The 24,938-nt window shown below is 36.3% G+C and overlaps 1 protein-coding gene across 9 annotated transcripts in view; it reads left to right on the top strand.

Moving 5' to 3' along the window:
• Nucleotides 1–24,938, top strand: part of Pcm1 (pericentriolar material 1) — a 130,857-nt gene that overhangs the window by 33,761 nt on the left and 72,158 nt on the right. For all 9 annotated transcript variants that reach the window (XM_008850845.3, XM_008850846.3, XM_008850850.3 and 6 more), the window contains 14 exons: nt 514–623; nt 3,387–3,603; nt 7,586–7,787; nt 9,646–9,819; nt 10,301–10,455; nt 10,556–10,788; nt 11,820–11,971; nt 12,090–12,219; nt 13,936–14,076; nt 14,570–14,760; nt 17,607–17,804; nt 20,127–20,346; nt 20,444–20,589; nt 21,023–21,213. In XM_008850845.3, the coding sequence (XP_008849067.1) occupies nt 514–623; nt 3,387–3,603; nt 7,586–7,787; nt 9,646–9,819; nt 10,301–10,455; nt 10,556–10,788; nt 11,820–11,971; nt 12,090–12,219; nt 13,936–14,076; nt 14,570–14,760; nt 17,607–17,804; nt 20,127–20,346; nt 20,444–20,589; nt 21,023–21,213 (2,460 nt within the window). The remainder of the gene's footprint in view (nt 1–513; nt 624–3,386; nt 3,604–7,585; nt 7,788–9,645; nt 9,820–10,300; nt 10,456–10,555; nt 10,789–11,819; nt 11,972–12,089; nt 12,220–13,935; nt 14,077–14,569; nt 14,761–17,606; nt 17,805–20,126; nt 20,347–20,443; nt 20,590–21,022; nt 21,214–24,938) is intronic.

A 24,938-nucleotide genomic window follows, 5' to 3' on the forward strand; every position in this document is an offset into this window, starting at 1 on the left:
TCATTTACATATTGCTGATTTTGCCCCATAACAACAAAACTGAAGTCAAGACAAGAACTGTGTTCCAGAAAGCAAATTTGAAAGCTGTACTTTATAGAAAAATTTGCTGAGTCTGTTATATAGTGTTGGAGGTAGAGATTGAGACATGTCAGAATCAGCTGTGTCTTTTCAGGGTACTACTTTACCCACCATTCCCTCTACTAAAGAAGTTGGTAGTGCTAGTCTACCCCTAACTCACTGAGTCATATTTATCTCTTGGGATTGCACTACTATCCTTGGTTATTGAGCTAAAAAAAAGATTATGCCACTTTACTAGAGTTTAGCAGTTGTCCCTTTATTTTTATGTCAGATAGAAAATTCTAGTGCAATGATTGGCTGACAGATAATAAGAGAGCTGTAAGTTTCAAATCACATTAGGTTAGGCTTTTTTTTTTTACTTCAAAATTTATACTTAGCTTGAAGTATATTATTTATACTAATATTAATGAATTTGGTCTTTAATTTTCTTTTCAGTTGTTACTGAAACTACAGGAAGCTTATCTGGAGTCAGTATCACATCTGAGCTAAATGAAGAATTGAATGATTTAATACAGCGTTTTCATAATCAGCTCCGAGATTCTCAGGTAATTTAATTTGTTTATATGGTTGAGCTTAGAAATCACAGTAATTAGCACAGTGATCCTCAAACCTTAGTAAGCATAAATACCACCTGGTATGATTATATTAAAAGTGGATACATGGAGTTCCTCAACCTCTAAAATTATAAATCTTAATATTTGAATGGGCTTATATGATCCCATTGCTGTTGTTCTGATTACTATTCTTCAAGAAACACAAAATTTGAGGAAAATCTGCTTTGTTAAGATTTATTTTTTTATGTGTACGTGTGTGTGCCTGACAGTATATATGGGTACCACATGCATGCAGGTGCCTGTGGAAGTCAGAAGAAGGCTTCAGATCCCCTGGAACGGGAGTTATAGTCAGTTGTGAGCCACCTGATGTGAGTGCTAAAACCAAACCCAGGTTCTCTGTGAGAGCAGCAAATGCTCTTAACAAATGAACCATTACTGTAACCCCAGAAAATCTAGTTTGACTGTGCTGAGTAGTCAAATTTTCTTTGTATGGTTGTTAGAAAATACATTATTTTTGCCTCTTAGGGTCTGGGTGGTTATAACCTTTAAGACTTAAATTAGTTTTAAGCCTAAGTCCATGTAATATTTTATTTTTACTGACAGGTTTTTTTTTTTTAATTTTATGTGTATGAGCGTATGCCTACATGTAAGTACACCCGTGCACATACATGTAAGTGCAATGCCCACAGAGGACAGAAGAGGCTGTCGGATCCCCCTGGAATTGGAGTTATGGACAGTTGTTAGCTGCCATGTGGGTGCTGGGATTTGAACCCAGGTCTTCTGCAAGAACAGTCAGTGTTCTTAACCGCTGAGCCATCTCTCCAGCCCCTTTACTGACAGTTTTAAGAAAGTTTTTTGGACTTGGAGAGATGGCTCTGTGATTAAGAGCATTTACTGTTCTTGCAGAGGATCCGGGTTCACTTTCCATCACCCACATGGCAGCTAACTACTGCCTATAACTCAGGTTCCAGGGGATCGGTCACTCTCCTCTAGCTTCCATGGGTATTGCATGCATGTGGTACACTTACATCCATGCAGGCGAAACACTGATGCACATAAAATAATTTTAAAGTAAGATAAATAAAGAAAAGTTTTGGGGGTTGGTGTTTTGTTGTTTTGAAGCAAGGGCTTACTACGTAGTCCAAGCTAATCTTGAATTTTCATCTTTCTATCTTAGCCTCTTAAGTACTGGGGATTATAAGTATGTGCCACCACACCCAGCAAGGAAAATTTTAATTTTAATTTGAGTTAGTAGGTGTTCTAATTTTATGAACTTGTAAATAATGATAATGTGAATTTACAGTATGTAGGATTTGAATAAGAGTAGATAAATCATGATCTCTCTCCACTGAGAAGTATGAGTGAAGGTGCAGTGGCTATTGTTTTTCCAGTGACTAAGTAAAAGTATATGGCTCAACCACCATGACAGTCATTTAGCAAAACTTGGTGAATTTTCTAATGGCCCCAGTCACATCCTAATCAAAAGAAGTTCTAAGCTGCTTACAGAAGATAGATATGAAATTGTTTGTGGAATCATTTTGTTCGTAGCAAATCAGGGAGCAAATAAATGTCTATGTACAGTAAAATGAATTAAGTTATCTGTACAGTGAAATTTTATATAGCACTTAGAGTAAATGATCTGATGCTAATGAGTAAAAACAGCAAAAAGGATACTGCTTGCTTAATGTTTAAAAATGTGTAATTGGGCCAACCAGTGGTTCAGTAGTAAAGGCTCTTGCCCTTAAGAGTAACAACCTGTGTTTGGTCCCTAGGATCTTTATGGTAGAGGAGTACTGACTCCTGTAAGTTGTTCTCTAACTTCCACATGTGTGCCATGCATGAGCATACATATACACACACACTAAATGAATAAAATGTGATTTTTAATGTGTAATTTAAATTTTAATTGATACGCAGATGTTACAAAATAAAAATAATATATGAATGAAAATGATAGATTAATTCCAGATTGTAGCTTCTTCTGGAGAAAGATAATGGGATTGGGAAATGTACCTGCAGAGCTTTATATATATATCTTTAATATAATTTTTCTTCAAAACAAGAATGAATACAAGTGTGAGAAAATGATAGAAAGTTCAATGAAAGATTATTTTTATACAATTCCCTAAGCCTTAGTGTATTCTTGAAATGATGTATAAGCTAAAAAAATAAGGGGAAGGAACATTAGGATAGAGATGGTGGAAAAATTTAATATGTTAAGAAGTTAAAGTTTATGGTGATTGTTCTAAACAGCAGAAGAGAAAATGAGAATTTTGAAAACTTATTTTATGTAACATGTGGCATTGTTATCAGTTAATTTAGATCTAGACAGTAATGTCCAGTGGATCCAAGACCATTATATGTTACATGTATATATTAAACCATATGTGATACAGTGATAAATGAAGAAATATCTAATTTGAGATGAGGAATGACATCTACTTATATACCAATATAGTCTAGGCAGTAAACCCTTTTTTTTTTGGTCTTTTTGAGACAGGGTCTCCCTGTAGCCTCAGCTGCCTCAACTGGCCTGGAACTCACTATGTAGACCAGATTGGCCTTCAATTCACAGAGATCTGCCTGCCTCTGCCTCTGCCTCTGCCTCTGCCTCTGCCTCTGCCTCCCGAGTGCTGGGATTAAAGGCTTGTACCACCATGCCGACATCTTTCTTACAGAGTGTAGTTTTGCTTTTTAAAACAAGAATTCAACTTTTAATTGCCTTCCTCTTACTTAAATTTTTTTTTAACTAAGCCCCCAGCTGTTCCAGACAATCGAAGACAAGCAGAAAGTCTTTCATTAACTAGAGAGGTTTCCCAGAGCAGAAATCCAGCAATTTCTGAACATTTACCTGATGAGAAAGTCCAACTTTTTAGCAAAATGAGAGTATTACAGGAAAAGAAGCAAAAAATGGATAGATTACTTGGAGAACTTCATACTCTTCGAGATCAGCATCTGAACAATTCATCGTGTGAGTAAATCTGATTCAGCAATATTATATAAATCACAGAAGTAAATATGCTGGCACATAGAAGATACTTAATATTTGATAAGTTAATACAGTCCCTTAACATAAATTTTATGAACATGGGAGGAGTTGGAGGGGAGTGAGAGGGGTAGAAATGATGCAAATACAATACTCATGTATGAATTTCTCAAAAAAAAAAACTATTTTAAAAAAAGAAATAACTTTTCAGAGTTAAGGAAGGTTGATAAGTACAGTAAGGTAAAAAAGTGTTCTCCGGAAATTTAAGAGGGAGACTTTAGAAGGAATTGCTTGAATTCTTCAGGGAACTTGACAAGGAAGGTCCAACAATTTTGTAAGAAATTATTTGAGACTCTGCCATTTGAGAAGTTTATTACTTTATCCTATTGTCCTACTAGATAGCTTTGTCATCTTACTATTTAATATTTGTGTCCTAGAAAGACAAATAATAATATATATATTTATAAAGTTTGAAAAAAGATAACATGGAGTTGAGAGGATGGGGAGGTGAGGACCTGAGAAGAGTTTAGGGGAGGGAAGTGATTATGCTCAAGATGCATTGTATGAAATTCTCAGGGAATTAATACAAATTGTTTTGTAGGTGTTTTTATTGAATTTTTGTGTATTTTATACGGAACATCATACTCAGATTTAATCATCTTTATATCCCTTCTCCATTGGCACCCTCTCAGAGCCCCTACCCCACTGTAATGCTTACATTCTGTCATTTGTGTTAAAGGCTTATTGTATCAAGTTAGTGTTCCTAGCCATCCCTCAGTGGAAGTTCATCTGCTGGGGTCTAGGCAGCCTATCTAGAGTCCTTCTCTAAGATCAGCTCTTCCTCACCTATCAGTAATCAGCTGCCAGTAATTTTTTGACTAAAATTGGGGTGTGTTGCCCATTTCTGCAGTTCTGTGCTAGGGTTTTGTCTGCTTGAGTTTGCATAGGTCTTGTGCATCCTGACACCATTGCTGTACTTTCATATGAGCAAGGTCCCAGGAACCTGTAGGACTCTATTTCCATATGGTCACGCACGCCCTCCCTGGCTCTTAAAATCTTTCCACCCCTTCTTCTGCAGTGGTCCCTGAGCCCTGGGTGGGTGGAGTTTAATAGATAAGTCTTGTCCAAAGACCCACACTCTACAGACTTTTATTCTCTACACTTTGGCCATTTTTGACCTTTTGTGTTCCTGGACCCCTGTTGCATGAGAGAGCTTCATTACTGAGAATTGAGAGATGCATTAGTGTCCTCTTTACCCCTTGCTCTATGTTTTGTGAGCCTTAGATATAGAGGTTGCATTGTAGATGTGAACCTTAGGCTTGGACAATTCAGACAATGTCTGTGTGTGACCAGTTGTAGAACTCTGTAATAGTCTCCATCTATTTCAAAAGAAGCTTCTTTGATGAGTAGTGACTGGGATACTTGTCTGTAAATATAAGAATCTATATTTTATACATAGTAAGAAATTATATTTGTCTAGGGATGAGAGCTTTAGGAATTTCTTTAAGACCTAAGACCTCTCCAGCCATGTGTATTTGGTTAAGTATATAGTACCACACATGAGTTTCCTCCCATTGAGTGGACTTTAAGTCCAATTAGGTAGCTGTTGATTACCCTCACCCCCCAAGATAAAAGTGCCACTACTGCACCAATGTCGTTTGCTGTGCTAGTCATTGATGTGGTTATTAGGCCTTGAAGCTGGTGTTGGACCATTAATTGATGGTCTCCCTTAGCAGTTTGTATAGTGTTCTCCAAAGCTATGAGAGCTAGCCTTCTGGGGAGGTGGCTTCCAGGTCAGTTCCAGCTCCATTGCTCACAATACTGTATCTGAAGTATGTCCTGTCTTCAGCAATAAGGTCTTACCTTCAAGTTCTGGGAGGCAATCAAGGGCTATGGCAATAGCCTGTGTAATTTTCAGAGTGTCTTAGACTACTCTGGCCAAAAACTCAAAGGAAAGGTTTCTCCTGTTTGGCACTGTTTCTTGTTATGTAGCCTTCAACTATACACATCAACTTAGGGAGAATTAATACAAATTTTTTTTTTTCTTTTTGTCTTTCTGAGATAGGGTCTCCCTGTAGCCCCAGCTGGCCTGGAACTCGCTATATGGATCAGGCTGGCCTTGAACTCACAGAGATCAGCCTCCCGAGTGCTGGGATTAAAGGTGTGAGCCACCATGCCTGGCTATAAAGTATCTTTTGTATCTATAGTTAGGTGGAATTTTTAAAAAATTATAAAAATATCTAACTCTTGTAAGGAGAAATAAGCCAATATATGTTAAAAATTAATTCAGACCTAGTCTGTAGTCTTTGTTACAATTCTAAAACCATTTCAGTCTTAGTTCCTACCCCTCAGTAATAGAGACTCACATGCTAGAAATTGAAATCAGTTTGGGCACCCCAACTGATCATTATTTTAACATTCTAGTCATTGTCTTTAAAAAAAAAAAAAGTATATTGAGCCAGGCATGGTGGCACACACCTGTAATCCCAGCACTTGGGAGGCAGAGGTAGGTGGATCTCTATGAGTTCGAGGCCAATGTGGTCTACATAGTGAGTTCCAGGTCAGCTGGGCCTATAGAGAGATCAGATCTCTGTGATCCCACAGAGATCGGAAGAGGGCATCAAATTCCCCTGGAACTGGAGTTATGGATGTTCATTAACTACCATGTGGGTGCTAGAAATTGAACCCAAGTCCTCTACAAGAGCAGCTAGTGCTCTTAACTGCTGAGACATCTTTCCATCCCTAGTCGTTGTCTTAATAAAAAAATAATAATAGATAATTGCCTTGGTGGTGGTGGTGGTTTCTGTTGTTGTTTTGTTATTTTGTCCTTTAAAAAAAAAAAAAATTTCTGGAACTAGGGACCGAACCCAGGCCCTTGTATTGCTAGGTAAGTGCTCTAGCACTTAAGAGCTAAATCCCTTACCTAAGAAATTATAATAGATTAAAAACAACTGTTTTAGAATCTCTATCATTTTTTGTTTTTTATGTTTTGAGACAAGGTTTTACAATGTAGTCCAGGTTCACCTTGGACTTTGGATCTTCTTTCCTCAGACTCCCCAGTGCTAGGAATAAATGCATACCTTGCAACACCCATACCTGTTCCTTATTCTCCATATATCTCATATTTCTTCACCATTTCCAAAAGACCTTACTATTTGCCCCAAAACATATTTCTCCCATCTCCTTGATCTCAGCTACCTTCCTCTTCCTGGAGTAGATAATCTCAATTGTTATCCTTTATAAACAGAAGAAGTCAACTAAGGAAAACTTAAAATTTGAAAGATGTGTTTATGGTTTTGTGGTCAGTTTTATATACAAAGAAAGTAGTACTTTTCTGACAACTCTAAAAGGTAGGAAACAGTTTAAGAGCAATAATAAAAGGAAGAATGATCAAGGAATAGTGAAGAGATCACTGGAAACCAGCCTTAGCAATTTTGGCATTAAAATGAGAAGCAAACAATGATGGTCCCTTTGAGAAAGAGATGTGACAATAGTTTTGAAGTAGGAGGTAGAAAAGTACAGATTCTCAAATCATTAATTGCCTGCCAAGATTTGCCTTTTACATTCTTGGTTCATATGTAGTGGCCCTATTTAACTTAACCTGAGACCAAGTTTATCTTAATGTTCTTTTAGTTGTTTTTCTAATACTCAACATCTTATTTCTAGTCAGTTTCTATCTTGTTTCTTCCCTTCCTTTTGTTTTAATTTAGTGTCTTTAATGAAAAAGTGATAGACTCTGGAAGAAAGAAGCAAAATATTTTTTCCTTGTGTATTTTGATATGTTTAGTTGTGGAATGTGTTAATAAGTTGCCTGTGTATCTCCTTAAGTTTCTAAGATTTAAATCTGTAGAATTAAAAGGTTAATGCATTTTTACTTTCTATTTGTATGTATGTATTTAAACTTGAATATATGTTGCTTCATACTATGGTTATTGATGGTATGTGATTATCTTTTTCTCTTCCATAGTTGTGCCTTCTTCAACTTCTCCCCAAAGGAGTGGGGATAAGAGAAGTACAACGTCAGCTGTCTCTGCTCCTGTGGGCTTTGCACCAGTTGTCAGTGGAGAGCCCAATAGCCTTATATCACCTGTTCCTTGTCCTGCCACTTCTCTGGTTTCTCAGAATGAGAGTGAAAATGAAGGCCATCCAAATCCTGCTGAAAAACTACAGTAAAACACCCTTTGCAATCATTGTTATACTGATACATAGATTGGAATTAAATGCAAAGGAAAATTTTTTAAACTATTGAAAATTTGGGGAAAACTGAAGTTAATAAGATAAACACACTTTTAAGTAACATGAGGGAGGGGATGTGTGTGTGTGTGTGTGTGTGTGTGTGTGTGATATTTTTTTTTAATGAGTTGGCAAAGAGAAATGTGACATTGTAGTAGATAATTTCTGTAAACGGATGTTAGTTGCTTACTTTTTTTTCAGATAAAAGGTCAGAAATAGCTAGGACTATAGGTAAAATAGTTCAGTATTCAAATGATAGAGCCCAGACTCCAGATAGCCCTGAAACCATGTTATAAAAGGCCGTGGCAAATGTGAACAAATAGCTTACTCTTATAAAGCCTCTACTTCTTCATCTGCAAAGTATGGATAATGTTGTTAAAATATAAACTTTTATTTTTAGTTGATACATTGTCACTAAACATTTATTGGACATAGTGTGACATTCAATTGATGAATTTTAAATTTTTTTAAAAATTTATTTTCAATGTGTTTGAGTGTATTGCCCACATGTGTGTAAGTGCACCTATGTCATGCACCATGCCCATGGACGTTGGAAAAGGGCATCGAATCCCCTGGAACTGGAGTTATAGACATTTGTTAGCTGCCATGTGAATGCTAGGAATCAAACCTAGGTCCTCTGCAAGAGCAGTCAGTGCTCTTAACCACTGATCCTTCCCTCCAGCCCCTTAATTTTTATGTGTATGAACGTTTTGCCTGCATGTATCTAAGTGTACCACATACATGCATTACTCACATAGGCCAGAAGAGGGTATTGAATTCCCTGGAACTGGAGTTATAGATGGTTGTTAGTTGCCATGTGGATGCTGGGAATCAAACATGAGTCTTCTAGAAGATCATTAAGTGATCCTAACCACTGAGCCATTTCTCCAGCCTCCTTATGAATGTTTTTAAGGATTAAGGAACATTAGTATAGTTCCTGGTACTCAAGAGAAAACTCAACAAGTATGTTAGATTTGGTAAAAATATATACTTCATAGATCTCTTTACATACAGATAGATATATTTGAGAACTTTGTATAAATCCTCAGTAATATCAGCTTGTCTGATTTTCCTGCAAGATAGTATTTAAATGAAATGTTTAACATTTCATACATTTAACCTCAAAAAGACTAGAATTATTTCTGCATTTTTTTTCTCCTCTTATTTTAATCTGGTTAAATGGAACATTTAAATTGGATTTTTAATAATATTGTATTTATTTTTATCTTATGTGTTTGAGTGTATTGCTTGCATCTGTATAAGTGCCTGGAGGTCAAAAGAGGGTGTCAAATCCCCTGGAACTGGAGGTAACAGTTATTAGCTACCATTTGGGTGCTGGGACTCAAAATTGGGTCCTCTGTAAGAGTGGGTGCTCTTTACCACTGACCCATTTCCAGCCCCTAAATTGAATTTTTAAAAGTAATTTTATACCTTTATAAGAGAATTAAGTGATGAGATTTTTGTTGTTGTTGTTGTTGTTGTTGTTGTTTCTTTTTGTGTTTTTTGAAACAAGATCTCCCTGTACCCCAGCTGAACTGGAACTTGCTAGGTAGACCAGGCTTGTGTCAGTCTTACAAAGATCTGGCTGCCTCTGCCTCCTGAGTGCTGAAATTAAAGAGATTTTTGAGTAAGCAAAACTTGAAATTAAACTCATTGCTTCACAGACAGATCCAGATCCGCTGGATATTTGAGTTGGTTTAAAATTTTTTGTGTGTTTGCCAACCTCTATTAAGTGAAAATAATCTATGCTTTCTTTTTTCTAAAATGGGGGTTAATATTATATATTTTTATTAGGAAGTTAAATGAAGTTCAGAAGAGATTGAATGAACTAAGAGAATTAGTTCATTATTATGAACAGACATCAGATATGATGACAGATGCTGTAAATGAAAATACAAAAGAGGAAGAAACTGAAGAGTCAGAATATGAGTCTGAGCATGAAAATTCTGAACCTGTTACTAACATTCGGTAAACAACTTTAAAATTTTTTTCCAATATTTTCATTTGAACCCAATGCATTTAGTGTGTAAGGGGAAAAATACCTCAATGAAAAGTTTACTCTTAGCTTCTTATCTAAGGTTTTTTCTTGTAAGTTTACAGTTTTGGTTAGTGTAATCATCCTTGCCCTATTGAAGAAAAAGAAGGAAGTACCAAGGATAATAATTTAGTAAATTTGCTGTTTGTTGCAGTGAGTACAAGTAAATTATAAGAAGTATGTAATTTAGCATTTTCTCACCTCTGTATTTTTAGGTATGTTTTGAATTTTTAGATGCTTTTTTTCATAAACTTCTAAGTTTATGGAAAATTTAATGAAAAGCAGGAACCTGTTATTCAGTATTTGAGCTTAAGTGGAATAGTTAATGATACTCTTAGCTTGAAACTAATTTATTATAGCTCTTAAGTAGTTTTTTTTTAATTATTTAAATAATTTTGGTTTATTTTCTTTCAGAAATCCACAAGTAGCTTCAACTTGGAATGAAGTAAATAGTAACAGTAATACGCAGTGTGTTTCTAATAATAGAGAGGGGAGATCAGTTAATTCTAACTGTGAAATTAACAACAGATCTGCCACCAACATCAGGGCTCTAAACATGCCTCCATTAGGTAATGGTTCCCTATATTCACAGATAAGCATATCATCTTTCATGAGTACTTTTAAGTGTGTTTTAAAGTTATTTATTTGAATGATACATATTTTTAACAGACTGTCGATATAATAGAGGAGAACAAGAAATGCATATAGCACAAGGTGAAGATGATGAAGAGGAGGAAGAAGAAGTGGAAGAGGAGGGTGTCAGTGGGGCTTCATTATCTAGTCATAGGAGCAGTCTGGTTGATGAGGCACCAGAAGATGAAGAATTTGAACAGAAGATTAGTAGACTTATGGCTGCAAAAGAGAAACTTAAACAACTACAAGAACTTGTTGCTATGGTACAGGTAAATTATTTGTTAAATGTATAGTCATGTAAAATGAAATTTGTGTATCTGATAATTATATAATTATACTAGTGTATATTCCTTTCTTTTTCCTATAATGTGGATTGAACTGGTGGCTCTACATAGGCTAGGCAGGCCTTCTGCTACTGAGCTACACCTCCACCTCTGTATTTGTTTCTTATATGTCAGTTTTTACAGGCTTAGTAGTTTATATGATATACATCAGATGTTGGCATACTCTTTTGTTAAAGGTGAGAAATAAAGCCTGGTATGTTAGCACACTTCTGTAGCCTTTGCCTCTGAGTGCTGGGATTAAAGAAAATAGGTTTATTTGGTTTATAGCTCTGGAGGTTATATGGGTACCCATCAGTTAATAGCTTCTGGCTAACAGGGTTGCAAGGCTATGCAAGGTAGCACATGGCAAGAGATGAAGAATATATATTACACATGTAAGTCTATATTCTTTGCATGCACTCTTGCTCTCTCATCTTTCTCACCTCTACCTCTGTCCCCTTCACTCTTACCCTCCTCTTCCAATGCCTCTCCTTGTAAAGCTACTAGTGTTCAGTTATGAGGGTTCCACCTCAGTAACCTTACCTAATCCTAATCAGTTCCAAAAGACCCACATCTAAACACCATACTGGCATTAATTTTTACCCTCTTAATATTTCATAATGGGTATTACATTTTAACATACATACTTTGGGAAACACACTGTAGCACTCAGTAATTGACAGCTCACATTTCTAAGGGGAGGGTTGAAGATATAACTCCATTGTAAAACACTTGCCTAATATACTTAAGGCCCTGGGTTCAGTCCTCAGCATTGCAATAAAAGATTCAAATGCACTCATTTTAGTTTTAGTGCTTTTTTTGTCATTTATAGAGGACAATACAGTTTCCTATAAAAATTGTTTATATTCTTTACTATATCAATAACATGTAAATTTCATAACCTAGTATATTAAGTATAGTATAAATTAGATGTTTTTAGATTTCCAGATAGTTTTAATATAATTGTTCTGTTTTAGGATGATGATGCAGCTCAAGTGGTTATCTCTGCCAGTACATCAAATTTGGGTGATTTCTATGGAGCAGAAGAAGATACCAAACAAAATTCAAATAATGGAAGAGAAAATTATAATAAAACACAGAAAGATACTGGAGTAAATGAAAAGGCAAGGTCTGGCAAGCTTTTTTGCTTTCATAATAAAAATTTAGTACCTGTTACTGTGTTGTGTTTTGCTTAATATTATTACTATATTTTATTGGAGTCCGCAAATATGTCAATTTAATTATAGAGAGAAATTTTATGAGGCTAAACTACAGCAGCAACAGAGAGAGCTAAAACAATTGCAGGAGGAAAGAAAGAAACTGATTGAAATTCAAGAGAAAATTCAAGCAGTGCAAAAGGCATGTCCTGACCTTCAGGTAATTATGATATTTAGTTTTTTTAGTTTGTTTGAAAAATGTTTCACATCTGTTGTCAGCCTAAAGTAGTGTTTGTCTTTACTGGCACTGACACGACAGATTATATCTACTAATGTTCTGATTATTGAAATGTATGAACCAACAAAATGGATTGGGGATAGTCATTTACATTTTTAAAGACAGCACATGGGAACTGAATGATTGTTTCCATTCTTTTAAAAATATTTTGTTATTTTTATTTTACGTGTATGAATGTATTGCCTGCCTGTATGTAAGTGCACTCATGTCATGCAGTGCCTGCAGAGGTCAGAAGAGGCATTGGATCCCCTGGAACTGGAATTACAGGTGGTTGTTACCTGCCATGTGGATACTGGGAATTGAACCCGGGTCCTCTGCAAGAGTAGCCAATGTGCTTAACTGTAGAGTCATATCTCTCTAACCCCCTGTTTTTGTTATTTTATGTGTAGAAGTGCATTGCCTGCATATATGTATGTGTACCTATGTGCCTACAGAGGTCAAAAGAGGGTGTTGGATCCCCTGGAACTGGGATTATGGATGGTTATTAACCACCATATGGGTGCTGGTAATTGAACCTGGGTCCCCTGAGAAAGCAGCCAGTGCTCTTAACCACTGAGCCATCTCCCTAGTCCCCAATAAATCATTTTAAAAAAAAACTGTTTATTATATTAAAGTAGTCTGTTTTAAACTTTGCAATAATGTGTTAGCAATTCATTTTCAGTGGCCTAGGATTACACAATAATGCCCTAAACCATCACAAATTATCTAAAGGAAATAATTATGTAAGGTTTCAGTATTAGTTATATATATTTTTGCTTATTAAAATAGTATTCCATAATATAAGCCTTTGAGATGGGGCAGATAGTAAGATGACTTTGGCTGTGTTAGGTAATTAGGTATCAGAATAATATGAGAATGGTTTTGAGGTCTTCCTGAAATTTATTGGTTAGCTTTTATTTGTGTGCGTCGTGCGTGCGTGTGTGTGTGTGTGTGTGTGTGTGTGTGTGTGTGTGTATGTGTGTGTGTTTGTAGATCAGAGGTTGATGTTGGGTGTCTTCTCTGTCATTCTCCATCTTATTTTTGGAGACAGAGTTTCTCTCACTGAACCTGAAGCTTACCAGTTGTCTAAACTGACTGACGGGTGAGCCATTGGGATCCTCCTGTCTGCCTCCCAGCACTATTATTACAGGTGCATGCCTTTCTGTGTGTGTCCTGGGGATCTAAACTCAGAACCTCATGCTTACAGAATAAGCACTTTACCCACTGAGCCACTTCCCTAGCCTGTTTAGTTTATTCTTTAGTTACATTTTTGTTTCTGATAAAACAAAAACACACGTAACTATTTTCTAAACTTGTGCCTTTTCCATTTTATCTAATCTGTCTGTCCTTTATCCCCAATCTAAATAATGTCCAAAGAAATGTGTGCTGAGGTTGGTTTGAATATACAAAAATTTCCCCCAAAATATTTGATTCTTCTTTTTTTTGTTGTTCTAGAGTGTTACTTCTCATGACCTTTAGCCTGTTTTCGTTTCTGTTTTTTTTTTGTTGTTGTTGTTCTTTTTGGATCATGATGGGAATTGGGATCTAGCCATAACAAATCAAATATGGCACTAGAACTCTAGAGAAGTAAAATAACAAATATGAAATTTATAGTTACTTTAATATCTCATAGTAGTTTTTGCAAATTATTTTTTTAAGCTATCAGCCACTAGTATGGGTAGTTGTCCCACAAAAAATTATCTACCAGCAATTACTTCGACCCCAACTGTTAATGAAAATGAGACCAGTACAAGCAAATCTGTTATTGAGCCTGAAGATTCTGCAGTAGTTGATAATGAGGTATGGTACAATGTACTGTGTTATTCCTGAGTTGTGACTTAAGTCCTGAACATTTTCAAGTTTTATTCGGGGGGAAGAGGTGGAGGAGGTTCTAGGGATTGAACCTACTGAACAAGTGGTGTATATGAAGTATATTTTCTCTGTATTTTGTCTCTTAGTTGCGTAAATAAACCAGTTTGTCTCCAAAAAAAGAATTATATTGGGATTGTTCCAAAATACTCATGCTATTTATTAGCAAATATAAGGGGGCAACTGCAACAAATCTAATAATTTCAGTTAGAAAGGCCTATTCTTTTAGCATTCATTTATATGTTTTCAGAAAATATCATAGCTTTTTCCAAATAGTTTATAAAGTACATTTGGGTACTTTTTATTGTCATGAACAATTACAGTCTGCCTTTTTCTTAACATGAAAATAACTATGTAAGACTATTATTCTTTAAGGCTACAGAAAATCTAAATATTTACTTGACTCTGATTTTAAAAACAATAGTTGTGGTCAGACATGCGAAGACATGAAATGTTAAGGGAAGAACTGCGACAGAGAAGAAAGCAACTTGAAGCTCTAATGGCTGAACATCAAAGGAGGCAAGGTCTAGCTGAGACTTCATCTCCATTGGCCATATCATTGAGAAGTGATGGATCTGAAAATCTATGTACTCCTCAGCAAAGTAGAACAGAAAAGTAAGAGGGTTGTTTTAAACTTTTTTTGGGGGGGGGTTCTTTTTGAGACAGGATTTTCCTGTAGCCCCACCTAGCCTGAACCTGCTATATAGACCAGGCTGGCTTTGATCTCCCATAGATTCACCTACATCTGTCTCCCAAGTGCTGGGATTAAAGGTGTGTGCCACCACTTCCTGCTTAAAACATTTTTTTTAAGTCATCATTTACCCAACATAGCACAAATCAGCTGTTTCTTTAATGCAGGTGTTTTCTGGTATGTGATTGTGAGTCCAGCCACTTTCTGTTCTACATTTACATAACATCAACTTTCTTTTCAATTATTATAGTATTTGATCAAATGGTGATACAGACTTTCTAATGTCTATTAAACTTACTTTCTTAGCTAAGTTTTAGATTTATAAAATGAAAAATGTATGATAGTTTGAAGTACTTTTCTCTCAGTCCAGAAATATGTTTTGCTTTGTGACAGGGTTTCATGAATCATAGGTTGGCCTGCAACTCAGTATGTAACTCAGAATGACCTTAAACTTCTTACCTTCTTGCCACCACCTCAGTGCGAAATTACAAACCTGTCCACCATGCCCAGTTAAAATGAACACTTTTTATCTTAAATTGTATATGTGCTATTTATAAGCTTCCTAAGGACAGTCTTAATGCAGTTTCTTGTATAAATCATTTACTTTTAGGATTTAAGTTTGAAATTTCCATATTTAGATAAAAGAATTAGTCATTTGTAGATAAGTTAATTAGTAGTATAGTAGTATTTAGATATAAAATTTTGAAATCTAGATTTGTTGCAGTCTTTTTTTTTCATATCTTCAGATGGCATTTCTAGAATATTGTAGATGCTCTCTTCCTCTTGGAAGTTTTCATATTTTTAGAGTTTCAGTATACATTGTACTGAATAAACAGTATACTATTCTCTTCTGTTCTGCCTACTAAATATCTGTTTACTCACAGAATAAGACAGATAGTTTAGATGAGCATCTGATTTCAGAACTGCTGCTGTAGAGCCTACCTTCTTACTTGTGGATCACAATCCCCCTGTGGGTTCATGTAACAATGCAGCTGAAGGAAGGGGATTGCAAAAAAAAAATTGACAATTTGGAACACATGACTAGAATTCAATATCAATTGTATAGTGAATGAATCAAAGGTGTTTCTGGCAGCGCTTATCTATATTACATCACATGACCTCACTTGGTTCTAAGAAACGCACAGGATGCACACTACACTGCCTGCATATACCACTCCACAACATTAACCAACACTGCCTAAACATTTGGGCTCAGATTCAGGATCATTCTGTGTTATGAATTGCTGTGTTTTTACTGCTCTTAACATACTAGTTTAGTTATGGAAAACTTTTAATAGCTTTCTTATCAACCTTATCATGTTAGTATCAAATTAGGTTTTTTTTGTTTTTTTGTTTTTTGTTTTTTTTTTTTTTTTTTTTTTTTTTTTTTTTTTGGGACTTCATACATAGTAAGCTCCATGTAGCCCCAGCTGTCCTGGAACTCACTATGTAGACCAGGCTGGCCTTGAACTCACAGAGATCTGCCTGCCTCTGCCTCCCAAGTGCTGGGATTAAAGTAAAGGCATGTGCCACCACACCTGGCCCAAATTAGTATATTTTTGAATTGTTTGTGTTTGAAAGTTTGATTTAAAATTTTGCAATTTGAGTTGCTGGTTTTGAGTTTATTTAAAAACAATTTATGAAATTAGTATTGGTTGATTAAGACAGAGTTTCCAGTAATTTCTGAAATGTTCTTAAACATTCTTCTGTAATTTTGATTTACTTGTGCAAAGTAGTGTTCTCAGCATTGACAATTATAAAATCAATTTATCTATTGATAAACTCTGAAAAAGGGTATAAATACTCTATGTACTCTGTGTGTGTGTGTGTGTGTGTGTGTGTGTGTGTGTGTGTGCGTGCGTGCGTGCGTGAGCGCCTGTGTGAGTATGTGCACTTGAATGCGGGTGCTCATGGAGGCTAGTAGCATTGGTTCCCTGTAGAGCTGGAGTTCTAGGCAGTTGTGAGAGGTCTGATGGGAGTCCTGGGAACTGAACTCAGGTCCTCTGGAAGAGCAGCAATTTGTCTTAACTGCTGAGCCCATTTCTCCAGTCCCCCAAAGAGTCTTTATCTCATTAATATGCAGATTTTAAAAATAAATAATAAAATCATATGTATACCAAAGAATTATTTTAAATTAAATTTCTTTGTGTTTATCAGTAAATGTTTGAATTGTGTATTTATTTTATATATCTATATTCCTGGGTCATGTAAAGGTATACTCCTTGGATGAAAGGGATCATGAGTGAGATGCCTTGGTCTATTGTTGTATGTTCTAATATGGCAGCAAGTAGATATGTGGCTATTTAAGATTCAGTTAAGTTTAAATTTTTTTCAGTCTTAAAACCAACTTCTATTTTTGTTTATTTGTTTGATTTTGTTTTGAAGCAGGGTCTCCCTGGAGCCCTAGCTGTCCTGGAACTCAAGATCTGCCTGCCTCTTAAGTGCTCAATAGCTATGTATACATAGCATCTGCCATACATACATAGATCACTACCACCATTGATGAAGGTTCTGTGGGGCAGCACTGAAGTAGAAGTGTCACTTAAGGAAAGGTTGAGGGAAATTTAGCATAGGAAAAATTCCAGAAGATATGAGTATTATTTTAATTTCTTTTGAAAAATTACTTTGTGGAAGGTGCACTAAACATCTCAGAATTACTATGATTAAATGAAATCGTGTGTGTGTGTTTGTGTGTAAATCTTGCACATTGTAGATTTAATATCTAGGCGAGTTCCATAGTGATGCCTGCTTTATGTCTCTTTATCCCTAGAACGATGGCAACTTGGGGAGGTTCGACTCAGTGTGCATTAGATGAAGAAGGAGTTGAAGATGGCTACCTTTCTGAAGGAATTGTTCGGACAGATGAAGAAGAGGAAGAAGAGCAAGATGCCAGTTCCAATGATAACTTTCCTATATATCATCCTAGTATGAGTCATAACTCCTATAATGTAAAAGAAACTAAAAATAGGTTAGTTTTAGCATTTTACTTTCTCCTGATTTTAAGTATCTCAGATCTTTCTGATACCAAGCAATTCCGTAGTTCACACTAACCAAGTTGGTGTTCTAAAATTCAATTTAGTTATGGCCCTAACTACTCAACCTAGTATACACCTTACAAGTTAAGGGACTCAGTCCCACAAGAGAACTCTTGTTTCCAGTGCAAGTGGAACTACACTTATGATTACAAATGAGTTTCCATAATCCTTCTTTATATTTGATAATTTGCTACAACTCAGGAAAATACTTGTGTTTACCAATTTATTATAAAGTAGTCAACTCAGGAGTTTAAAGTGGAATAGATATGTGAAGTAATATATATAAAAAGTGAGAAAATATGACAGAACATCTGTGTCCAAGCACTTTGATAGATCACCACCCTGAAGTTGTCTGAAGTCAGTATTTAAGGACTTTTTATGGAAGTTTCTTCATTATGTAGGTATGATTCATTAAATTATTGGCCTTTGGTAATTGGACTCAATCTCTGGTCTCTTTTCTCTGGAGGTCAGAGGGGTGGGCTTGGAAGTTAGAACCCTGTAATACCTGATTTTTCTGGTGACCACTTCCCTCAACCTAGAGCTCTTCATGAGTCAAGTCTTGAGTAAAAACTCAACAATGAGGGGCTGGAGAGATGGCTCAGAGGTTATGAAAACTGACTGTTCTTGCAGAAGACCTGGGTTCGAATCCCAGCACCCATATGACAGCTAACAGCTGTCCATAACTCCAGTTCCAGGAGATTCGACAGCCTCTCTGTCCTCCGCAGGCATTCATTGCACAGCACGGGTGCACTTACTTACATGCAGGCAATACAGGCATACACATAAAAAATAAAAATAACAAATAAAATATTTAAAAAAAAACACAACAAAACTCAACAGTGGTTAAAAGGGGCTGGGCATGATGGTGCACGCCTTTAATCCCTGCACTCTGAGAGGCAGAGGCCAACGGATCTCTCTGAGTTCAAGACCAGCCTGGTCTACATGGTGAATTCCAGGCCAGCTGGTGCTACAGGGATACCCTGTCTCAAAAAAGACCAAAATACATATACACATAAATACATACATATATACATACATACATACATACATAGCAATAAATAAATAAATAAATAACAATGGTTAAAATGGGTTTGTTATGAATCACAAAAGAAGATCTAGCACTTAGTAGATTCCAAGCATTTTAGGATCTCTGTTGTAGAGACCAGGAACATAGGCTAGATAATATTTTTGTCACCAAGATGTGACTACAGTCAATCCCACCTAGACTAGATCAAGATTCATACCTAAGCTTTCAAATGGAAAATTTCAGTTAGTGAAAAGGTTTGTTAACAAAGATATTAAGTATATTCTGGCAGCAGTGATACATGCTAGTCCCAGCTGCCTGCAGGATCACCTGAGGCCAGAATGACCTTAATAGTAAACAAATACTTCAAAACAGCAGTGATATTAAGAGCATTGTTACTTATTTTTTATATTACATTTTTTTGTGTGTGAGTGTGTGTGTATGTGTGTGTGTGTATGTGTGTGTGTGTGTATGTGAGAGAGAGAGAGAATGAATGATGGTGTGTGTGTGTGTGTGTGTGTGTGTGTGTGTGTGTAAGTCAGAGAAAAACTTGGAGGAGTTGGTTCTTTCCTTCTACCATGTGGGCATGGGGATTGAACTTAAGGTCATTAGGCTCGGTGGCAAGCACATTTACCCCCTGAGCTATCTCTCCAGGCTGCACTGTTAATTCTCATAGTGAAAAATTTTTGTGAATAAATGTTAAGTGGATGTAAAATTGCCACTTGATGAAATATTATTTAGCTAAACTCAAAGCAGAAAGAATGAAAAAATGTTCTAGTCTAAAAAATATTTTATTTTTGTAAAATAGAGTTGTGTATAAAACACAAATGAGGGGCTGGAGAGATGGTTCAGTGGTTATTGAGAAGGCCTGGGTTCAATCCCAGCACCCACAAGGCAGCTAACAACCATCTGCCATTCCAGTTCCAGGGGATCTGATGCCTCATGCTGTCCTCTGCAGACATCGAATGCAGATACTGGTATACTTACATATATGCAGTCATAACACTCATACAGATAAATTTTTTTTAAAAATGAGAAAGACTAGAAAGCAGTTTTTTTTTTTTTAAATTGTACAAGACTGGAGGTAGATTTTTATTTTTTCCTTCTCTATTTTTTATGATTATATTTCAAAAAGTACTGGCCTATGGGCTACAGTTTCAAGTTTATTGCTATATTTAAAAAATAAATTCTCACATTGGATGACTTTGCAATACTTTAAATCTTGCTTTAGGTGGAAGAACAATCGCCCTGTTTCAGCAAATGGAAATTATCGGCCTTTAGCCAAGACAAGGCAACAGAATATCAGCATGCAACGACAAGAAAACCTTCGGTGGGTGTCAGAGCTCTCTTACATAGAGGAGAAAGAACAGTGGCAAGAACAAATTAATCAGCTAAAAAAACAGCTTGATTTCAGTGTTAATATTTGTCAGACTTTGATGCAAGACCAGCAGGTAAATTTTACTTAAAAAAAATATTTACAGAGTCTTGACATAATATAAATTTTCTTCAACTTATCAGTAACTATTTTCCAAAATTTTCTTTCAACAGACTCTTTCTTGTTTGCTGCAAACTCTTCTGACAGGTCCTTACAGTGTTATGCCGAGCAATGTTGCCTCTCCTCAAGTACACCTTATAATGCACCAACTGAATCAGTGCTATACACAGCTAACATGGCAACAGAATAATGTTCAGAGGTAATCTGTCTGTTGAAAGTATTAAGACTGTGTGATGCTAACAGTACATGAGAGTTTTGCAGTTTCCTTTAAAGAGAAAAAATTAGAAGCCATGATCTGCTGATATGGTGGACTTGACTTTTGTTTATAAGATTTTGTATTAGATTGAATGTGTACCATTGGATACGCTGTATAGTATGTAAATTACATCATCATAAAGTCATAAACAAAATGTTCTTTAAATACCTACTGTCTGTCAGAACTAAGTTCAATTCTTCTTCCAAGGCTGTTACTAAATTAAGCCAGCAGAGCAAGCAAATGCCTATTGGAGGGTCAGAACAGTCTGTCTATTCTGAGTGCTAGTCAGTCATTTCTTACATGTATTCTTTTTTAATGTAGTATATATTGATGGTAATATAACTAATTTTTAAATTACTGGCTTAAATTTTTGTAGGTTAAAACAAATGCTAAATGAACTTATGCACCAACAAAATCAACAGCCAGAAAAACATAGAAGCAAAGAAAGAGGCAGTAGTGCATCACATCCTTCTTCTCCCAATTTATTTTGTCCTTTCAGCTTTCCAACACAGCCTGTAAATCTGTTTAATCTGCCTGGATTTACTAACTTTTCATCATTTGCACCAGGTAGGTGACTGAAAATCTGAAGGAAAAATAAATAAATGCAAATATTTTGAACTGGTTGTGCTATTACATGCCTATAGTTCCAACACTCAGGAAGTGGAGACAGGAGAATTAAGAGTTCAAGGCCATTCTCAGCTACATACTGAGTTTGAGGCTTGCTGGACTAAATGAGACCCTGTCTCCAAAAAAGGCAGAGTTTGAGATTATTATTTTTCTTAAAAAATTATTTACTTATTATTTTTTATTTTATGTGTATGAGTGTTTTACCTTCATGTAGTAAGTGTACCATGTGCATGCAGTCCCTCTGGAGGCCAGAAGTGGGTGTTGGATCCCCTGGAACTGGTGTTTGAGACTCTTGTTAGTTGCCATGTGGGTGCTGGGAACAGAACTGGGTCCTCTGTGAGAGCAGCCTGTGCTTTTTACTACTGAGCCATCTCTCTGGTCTTGGGGTTATAATTTTTCTAATGCATGAATTTTTTTGTTGAGGATTTCATACATGCATATGTGTTTTGATGAAATCTACTCCCCACTCCCTCATTTCTAACTTGTCCCATCCCTCCCCATCCCCACCATTACTTTTCCCTTCCAACTTCATGTACTCTTATTTTTTTTTATAAACTTTTAAAAATTTTATTTATTATTATTTTTATTTTATGTGTATGCATGCTTTATCTGCATGTGGGTAAGTGCACCCATGTCGTGGAATGCCTGAGGAGGTCAGAAGAGGCTGTCAGATCCCCTGGGACTGGAGTTATGGGCAGTTGTTAGCTGCCATGTGGGTGCTGGGATTCGAACCTGGGTCTTCTGCAAGAACAATCAGTGTTCTTAACTGCTGAGCGATCTCTCCAGTCCCGTACTCTTATTTTTTAAACCCACTGAATCCACTTAAGTGCTGCCAGTATTTGTGTGGGTATAGAGACATCTTCTGGAGCATGGACAGTCTTCTCCCTCCCCTAGCCACCACAAGTTGCCAATAGTTCTTCAACTAGGGATGGTGGGGCTTTGTGAGCCTCTCTCCCCATGTGTATTATGTGGAATTAAAACATATATATATATATAAATTATTTGAGAGTTACATACATACATACATATATACATGCATACATACTATGTATTTTGATCATATTCAGTTCTTACTCCTCCTCCTGACTCTTTCAGACCTATTCTTCTCCCTCTCAAATTTGTGTTTTTTTAAAAAAAATTACCCAAATCCAGTTTATGCTGTTCATCTGCTCATGGTGTATAGCCATCCACTGTAGCATAGTCAGCCTACCAGGAGCCATACTATTAAAGAAAACAGACTTTCTCCCCCTGAAGCCATCAGCTGTCAATAGTTTCTCAGTCTCATGCGCTCTTTCTCCCTTTGTGTTTGAATGTGACTGGCTTGATCTTGTGCAGGTATGCACAGCTGCGGTGTATTGGTCCTGTCATATCCAGAAGTGACTGTTTCACTCTGGTCCTTTCTTCCTAACCCCTGGCTTTTACATCTTTCTGACCCACTTCCTCAATGTTCCCTGAGCATTATGGGAGGGGCTGTAATGTAGATATATCATTTGTGGCTGAACTGTCTATACTTTGGCCAGTTGTGAATTTCTTACATGGATTTTGATGTTTTAAAAGATTTGAATTAGAGCTAGGCATGGTGGCGCATGCCTTTAATCCCAGCACTCAGGAAGCAGAGTCAGTGGATCTCTGAGTTCTAGGCCAGCCTGGTCTACATAGTGAGTTCCAGGACAGCTGGAACTAGCCACAGGGAGACCCTATCTCAAAAAAAAAAAAAAAAAAAAAAAAGATTGGGGCTGGTGAGATGGTTCAGCAGTTAAGAGCACTAAGTGCTCTTGCGGAAGACACCTGGGTTCGATTTCCAGCACCTACATGGAGGCTACGAATCGTCCTTAACTGCAGTTCCAGGGGAATCTGAAGTCCTCTTCTGACTTCCGCAGCATAGCATGATATGGGTGCACTCACATACATGCAGGCAATACACTCATACACATAAAATAAAAATATTTTTTAAAAAGGTTTACAAACAAACCCTTTCACATATTTTATAATGAAAAGTTAGTATGATTGTTGATAAAACTAAATAAATTATGAATGATTGCTTCAGCTATTTTTAATACCCTGTTCAGTGTTTTCTCTCACTATGTACTACATTAGGAGAGTAAAGATGAGTAAGACAATACTTAACAGGGCTTCTGAGATGCCTAGTGGTTAAGAACACTTGCTGTTCTTGCAGAGTATCCAGGTGTGATTCCCAACACCCATTTGGTAGCTAACAACCATCTGTAACTCCAATTCCAGTGGATCCAATACCCACTTCTAGCCACCCTCTTCAGGGCATTGCACACACATGGAACACTTACATATATGCAGGCAAAACATTCATACACATAAAAATAAGTATTAAAAAAATATTTATGAGCCATATCTTGGTAAATGCATTTAACCTAGGGTTAGCAGAGGTACAGATACTTGTAGAACGTGAGCAAATTGGTTTTTTAAAAGGTGCTACTTAAACTAAATAATGAGTTTTTTAAAAAGTGCTACTTAAACGAAAGAATGAATTTATTTCCTTAATGATTAAGATGGAAAAGACTTTCTATTTTTAATAATTTGTTATTTTTATTTTATGTGTATGAGTGTTATGCCTGCATGTAGGTAAGTGCACCTGTGTTGTTCAGTGCCCAAGGAGGACAGAAGAGACTGTTGGATCCCCTGGAACTGGAGTTACAGACAGTTGTTAGCTGCCATGTGGGTGCTGGGATTTGGGTCTTCTGCAACAACAGTCAGTGTTCTTAACCACTGAGCCATCTCTCCAGCCCAGAAAAGGCTTTCTATCCAATGGAACCACTTAAGAGTTACAAAGCAATGAAATAATATATACCTGGAGAAGTTAGAGATAAAAATGTCACTAGTGCTCAGAGACAAGTCAGTCAAGAGTAATTGGTATAGCTGTAGAGTAGCAGAGGCCTTTTGTGGTATGTAAAAGAAACTTGGGCTTTATATTGTAATTAAGAAGGCCCACTGAAGAACTTTAAACAGGGGAATAACATGAGATTTATAGTTTAAGAAGATTATACTGTAGTACAATTGAGAAATTGGACAGAGGAGCTAAGAGTATAACTGTGAGTAGAAGACTTTCAGAGTAACGTCAGGTAAAGAATGATCACCTGACATTGTGATTGACAGTGACAGTGTAGAAAAGGAATTGAAAAGGGATGGAAGTAGGGAAAATAAGTGATCAGTTAATCATGAAGAATTGAAGATATTTTCCAGGAAATATAGATGATGATAAAGGTTGGGATGTCTTCATGAGTGCCAATATCTATATGCCAAAGTAGTTTTTCTTAACTAGATTTTCAAAGCAGTGGCACTAAAAACTTTAAAAAGCTTTTTAACTTGCTGAGTATTGAGTAATATTGCTAGCACACTTTTGAGTAGGCTTTCAAGGACTAGATGAGGAGATGCATGTGTTCATCATTTTCACATTAAAACTCCTCATCCCCATGCCAACCCTGTATAAAAATTGTTTGTTCTTCGTGTATGGGTTCAATTTTATGAAGTCTTACCTCTTCCTCCAAGGTTTTAGTAGCTCTATGCAAATCTCTCATATATAGTACCAATTGGTAAGTATTCAGTCACATTTTCCTTTACCAATTAAAGTGGAATAAATGGATCTAACTAGGTCTTCTTTTAGTAGACATTTGACCCCTAAGCCTATTTTC

Source organism: Nannospalax galili, unplaced genomic scaffold (assembly GCF_000622305.1).
Source record: "Nannospalax galili isolate Female #2095 unplaced genomic scaffold, S.galili_v1.0 scaffold1025, whole genome shotgun sequence".
Lineage (NCBI taxonomy): Eukaryota > Metazoa > Chordata > Mammalia > Rodentia > Spalacidae > Nannospalax > Nannospalax galili.